Source organism: Adiantum capillus-veneris, chromosome 10, assembly GCF_014529385.1.
Source record: "Adiantum capillus-veneris isolate H3 chromosome 10, ASM1452938v2, whole genome shotgun sequence".
Lineage (NCBI taxonomy): Eukaryota > Viridiplantae > Streptophyta > Polypodiopsida > Polypodiales > Pteridaceae > Adiantum > Adiantum capillus-veneris.
Genome location: NC_140940.1, coordinates 21,987,169 through 21,992,117, shown reverse-complemented (window position 1 = coordinate 21,992,117; position 4,949 = coordinate 21,987,169). Strand labels below are relative to the sequence as shown.

Below are 4,949 nucleotides of genomic sequence, written 5' to 3'. Positions count from 1 at the left end.
CTTCTCCTCTTAACGGGGGCCTTACAAGTATGTGTTTTTAATGCAAAAAATTACAAGGGATAAATCAGGCTCCATACCTAACAATAACTACTCTCTTTGCATGCCTCTAAGAGAGAGAAAGTCCCTCATGTGCATGTTTCACGCATTACAAGAGCAGATATTTCAAGGGCTGCCTTACATGCCATATTTGCAAGAAGAAGAGACAACAACACGTAATATCTGCAAGAAGAAGATCTTTGGGGCGGGGGGGGGGGGGGAGAGAGAGAGAGAGATTTCCGAGTCCCTTCCTAGAATTCGAGTGAAGATGTCTTCAAAAGATTCTTGTTAATCTTTTATTTTCAAAATGGGTAGCATCTCCTGTCTTCATTTTCATGCCTAAATAATAAATCATAACACAATTTTGGTTTAACTGTGCATCTCTCTGTACTAGAGTCCATTATCGGTAATATATATTCAATAGCAACTCCCTACCAAGCCCACAAAGATTACTAGAGATATGAAACACCAAGGTCGCAAACTATTTGTTGTTAATAATAGGCTGTGCTTCTAGCAGCATGGCCACCACCGTGCGCATGGAGGGGCGGCTCGCAGGCACAGAGCGCGTGCATAGCAGGGCCACACTCAGAAGCCTCAGCATTCCCTCTCGCCAGCATACGGCAAGCTCTTCGTCGAGTACCTCCCACGCCTCTCCATCTGCAAGCCGTACCTTTACCCACCTCACAATGTCCATGCCCTCTCCAAACACCTCCCGCGCCACCGCCCTTTTCCCCGTCACCATCTCCAACAGCACCACTCCGAAGCTGTAGGTGTCGCTCTTCTCTGTCGCTTTGGGGGTGTATGCATGCTCTGCATGACATCTCGCACATTTCAGCCTTACACATGATATACAAGATGAAGTTTTGACATTGTCTTGCACAATATGACGCTTTACCTGGTGCAATGTAGCCGTAAAAAGCAGCATAGCAACACTCGGCAGAGTAGCGTTCCATCAGGCTGGCTATCCCAAAGTCGGCTATGTATGCATTGAGATGGGCGTCCAAGAGAATGTTACTGGACTTAATATCCCGATGAACAATGGGGGGAGAACAATCATGATGAAGGTATGCCAAACCCTCAGCCGCACCCAGTGCTATTCTATATCTGCTGGGCCAGTCCAAAGCTAATGGTTTGCTCTTTGAGCCATGCAGAAGAGTGCTGTGGTGCATTAAGTCACCTAGGCTACCATTGGGCATGTACTCATATACTAAGAGTTTGGTGTCTTTATTGTAGCAGCAGCAAAGTAGCTTTACAACGTGTTTGTGCTGGATCTTTCCGAGTGTTGCTACTTCGGAATCAAATTCCTTGTTGTCACTGCCTCCCCCATGGTTGGTTACCTTGTTAATCTTCTTTACGGCAACTGCCTGGCCGTTGCTCAGCACAACCTTGTAAACTGTGGCAGCACCGCCACTGCCAAGTATTGGATTGCCATAATCTAGATATCTCACAATGTCAAGGTCTTCAAATTGCACCTTGTGGAAGGTGAAGATCTTCCAAGTGTTTATGGCTGAGCAGTCGAGCATCTGCCTTCTATGGAGTCTGTATATGCTGTACATCTTCAAGCTGCATCCAATCAGGAATATGAAAGCCACTGCAAATATGGAAGATGCTAAGGCCATGATTCGTTTTGATGTGGGCTTTTTCCTAGTGCTATGGCAGAGTTTGAAATGCCCACAAAGATCGGTGTTTCCTGCAAAGCTCTTGTCAAAAGCTGTGTTGGAAAAGGCCAATGGAATAGGGCCTGATAGGTGGTTGTAGGAGAGGTCAAAGTTCGTTAGGCTTAGTGCGGAGAGCTCAGCTGGGATGGGTCCACTGAGATTGTTGTGAGACAAGTTGAGAGTGGTCATGGTAGAGAGGTTTGCAAGGGAGGGTGGAATCACACCAAAGAACTGATTATCAGCGAGCTGTAGGACATTTAGTTGGGTACATAAAGCAAGTGCCTGGGGGATTGCACCCGAAAAGGCATTCGATTGGATGTAAAGGTTAGAGAGATGTTTTAACCTGCCAATCTCTGGTGGGATGGTGCCTGAAAAGTGGTTGTGGAAGAGTGAGAGATAAGTAAGGTTCCTTAAATTGAAGAGCTCTATGGGTAGGCTGCCAGAGAAACTGTTGCTATTAAGTCTTAGAGTGGACAAGTTCTCAGCATTGCGAATCTCGGAGCCGATACCACCAATGAGGTAGTTGTCATTGAGCTGCAGAAGAAACAGAGCAGGAGAGCCCCAAAGACCAGGAGGCACGGAGCCAGATAGCTGATTGTTGTCAAGCAGCACACGCTGAAGAGGGGGGCATTTTGCGAATGTCGACGGGATACCTCCACTGAACCTGTTATTGCTGAGTTGCACTTCTTGCAAAGCTCCTCGGTCACACAAAGCAGGTGGCAGAGATTTTGTTAAGCTGTTAGAATACACAATCAGCTTTTCCAGCTTAGACGCTGCACCCAAGTTTGGAGGGAGGGCTCCACTGAGATTGTTGTTGAAGGCAAATACCTCTATCAGACTGGTAATGAATGCAAGGCCGGAGGGGAAGGGGCCTGTGAGGTAGTTGTGAGAAATGTGGAGACTCTGAAGGTAGTGGAGCGAGGAGATGGAGGCAGGAAGGTGGCCTGTTAGCAAATTTCTGGATATGTCAATGTTGGTTAATTCAGTGAGATTGCCTATGTTTGTAGGAATGGGACCTTCAAGCTGATTACGGTAGAGCTCAAGTTGATTCAGGCTCTTGAGATTCATAAGGCTCGGATGCAGTTCTCCTCCTAGCATATTTTGGGATAAGTCCAGGTTTAACAGCTTAAAGAGGTTACTGAGTGAGGCAGGGATCACGCCATGCAGATTGCAGTCGGCAAGCCAGAGGTCCACAAGCTCTGTAAGGTTCCCCAGCTCTGGTGGGATGTTTGCCATGTTGGAAAATGGATTGTAGGCAAGATACAAGGTCTGCAAGTTGCTGAGATTGCCCAGGAACGGAGGAATGGTCTCATTTAAGCAATTCTGATGAAGCTTGAGATTTTGTAGGCTTGACAGACGTCCAAAGGATGCTGGGATGGAGCCTGAAAAGTAATTGCGGGAGAGGTCGAGATGTTGAAGGGCACCCAGCCTGTCTATGAAAGTAGGCAGGTTACCCTGAAACAGGTTGTAGGAAAGGGACAGAGTGTGGATGCCAGTGCATTTGTGGAGTGTTGCAGGGAAGTTGCTGGAGAAATTATTGTCAGTGAGGTCCAAGACTGTGAAGCAGGGAAGACGGCAGAGAGCCGAGAAAGCTATATCCTGGGATGCAATGCCAGGCTGCCATTGCAACTCGAAGTGTGAGAAGTTGAGGCCATATACATTTTTCGTGTTGTGGTCACCGCCGTGAGTGCACAAGACGCCTGTCCATGAGCAAGCACCATTGCTTTCATTGCTTCTGCTAAGCACCCAGTTGCTCAGCAGGTTGGCTTCATCGAGCAATTGGATCTTGAAGCTGAGCAGGATGCGCTGCTCTTCTGTGGAAGTGAGAAGGGTGCAACAGGCCCCTGTTACGGAGGACAGGGCAATGAAGAAACACCATGCAAGAGTGCAATGGAATAGGGAGGTGGCCATAGATCAATTGTGGGAGTCTAATTTGCGACTCTAGCAGGCATGGCCATGAAGGGTGGTGGCGTTGGTGCTGCAAAGAGTGCTTAAATAATTACAGTGCGCTGTTCAAACTAAATAGAGAGAGAAGAAGGTCTCTTTGTTCTCTTATTTATTCTCTTGGCACGACAACCCGAGAATCTGAGCACTCAACCATACCATGGCCTGCCTGACCTCGGTACAGTAACCCAGGTGGAGAGTTTGAAAATGATTAGTAACTACCACTTTTGTCCACAGACTGATTGGGAGTCACTCTTCTTTGAGTGCAGTGTTCGCACTGTCTAGTGTGCCAGTTGCGGCATTGGTCTTGGCAGCAAGACTAGCTTTTCAGTAACAATTATTTGGAGCCTCATAGTCAGCCGTCGATTATGTTAGGGCACACAACCATATGTTGGATCTACATTACCGGGATATGGTCTTTACTATGATTTGTTGCATTATGTTATTGATTATGTAGAAGGTTTGGGATACTCATCTTCTGGGCTCACAACCTCTCCCTATAGCTACTACCTTGAATGCTATCTAGTCACAGTTGATGCATGGGATACTTTAACAGAATCCTTCAAGGTGGCACAAATATTTTTTCCTTTGAATATGGACACATTCATCAATACTTTTTAGTATGGATCTAGGACACATTATATGACACTTTGCACCTTCATGGTGGTTCATATTCCTTGATTGCATTCCAATGAGGAAATAGCAATCATACCCTTTTGTATGGAGACAAAATATGTACCAGAGACTCTTCAAAAAGCATAAAAAACAACACAAATCCAAGGACCATCAAAGCTCATGAAAAGAAAAAGTTATTGATCATTATTCACCAATATCTGTATATACAAAGCAAAGAGAAATCTCTTGGTATTCTTCACAATATGGAGTCCACACAAAAACATATATGCACATTATAAGAGACAAAGATTATGATGATCTTGGGTGTGCGATCCTCTATGATATCGGCCACATAACAAATTTTCGTACGCACTCAAGATGTCTGTAGCTAGCGTATCCCTTTTATGCATACTACCATCACTACACATGTATGCATGAATGAATGATCACAAACAGGATTTAATTCGGTGAAACATCATGAAAATGTTAAGATGCATGGATATTCTTTTATTTCTTTCTCTTTCTTTCTATATTCTGTAATTGAAGACGATTGCTTTGATTTTAGAGGACAATGTGCGACGGGTTTTAGGATTAGGGTTTTTGTGTAGAGGTTATAGACACAACTGATCATTGAGTTTTCTTGGCCAATCGTAAACTCTCTCTCTCTCTCTTTCTCTCTCTCTCTCTCTCTCTCTC

The 4,949-nt window shown here is 45.3% G+C and overlaps 1 protein-coding gene across 1 annotated transcript; it reads right to left on the bottom strand.

Moving 5' to 3' along the window:
- Nucleotides 1-414: 414 nt before the first annotated feature.
- On the bottom strand, nucleotides 415-4,496 carry LOC147448538 (uncharacterized). The gene is made up of 2 exons (XM_086521106.1): nucleotides 932-4,496; nucleotides 415-846 (listed from the first exon to the last, which is right to left on the bottom strand). Exons 1-2 carry the CDS (start codon nucleotides 3,603-3,605, stop codon nucleotides 518-520), a joined length of 3,003 nt encoding a protein of 1,000 aa, XP_086377232.1. The 5' UTR covers nucleotides 3,606-4,496; the 3' UTR covers nucleotides 415-517.
- Between the last annotated feature and the right edge of the window lie 453 nt (nucleotides 4,497-4,949).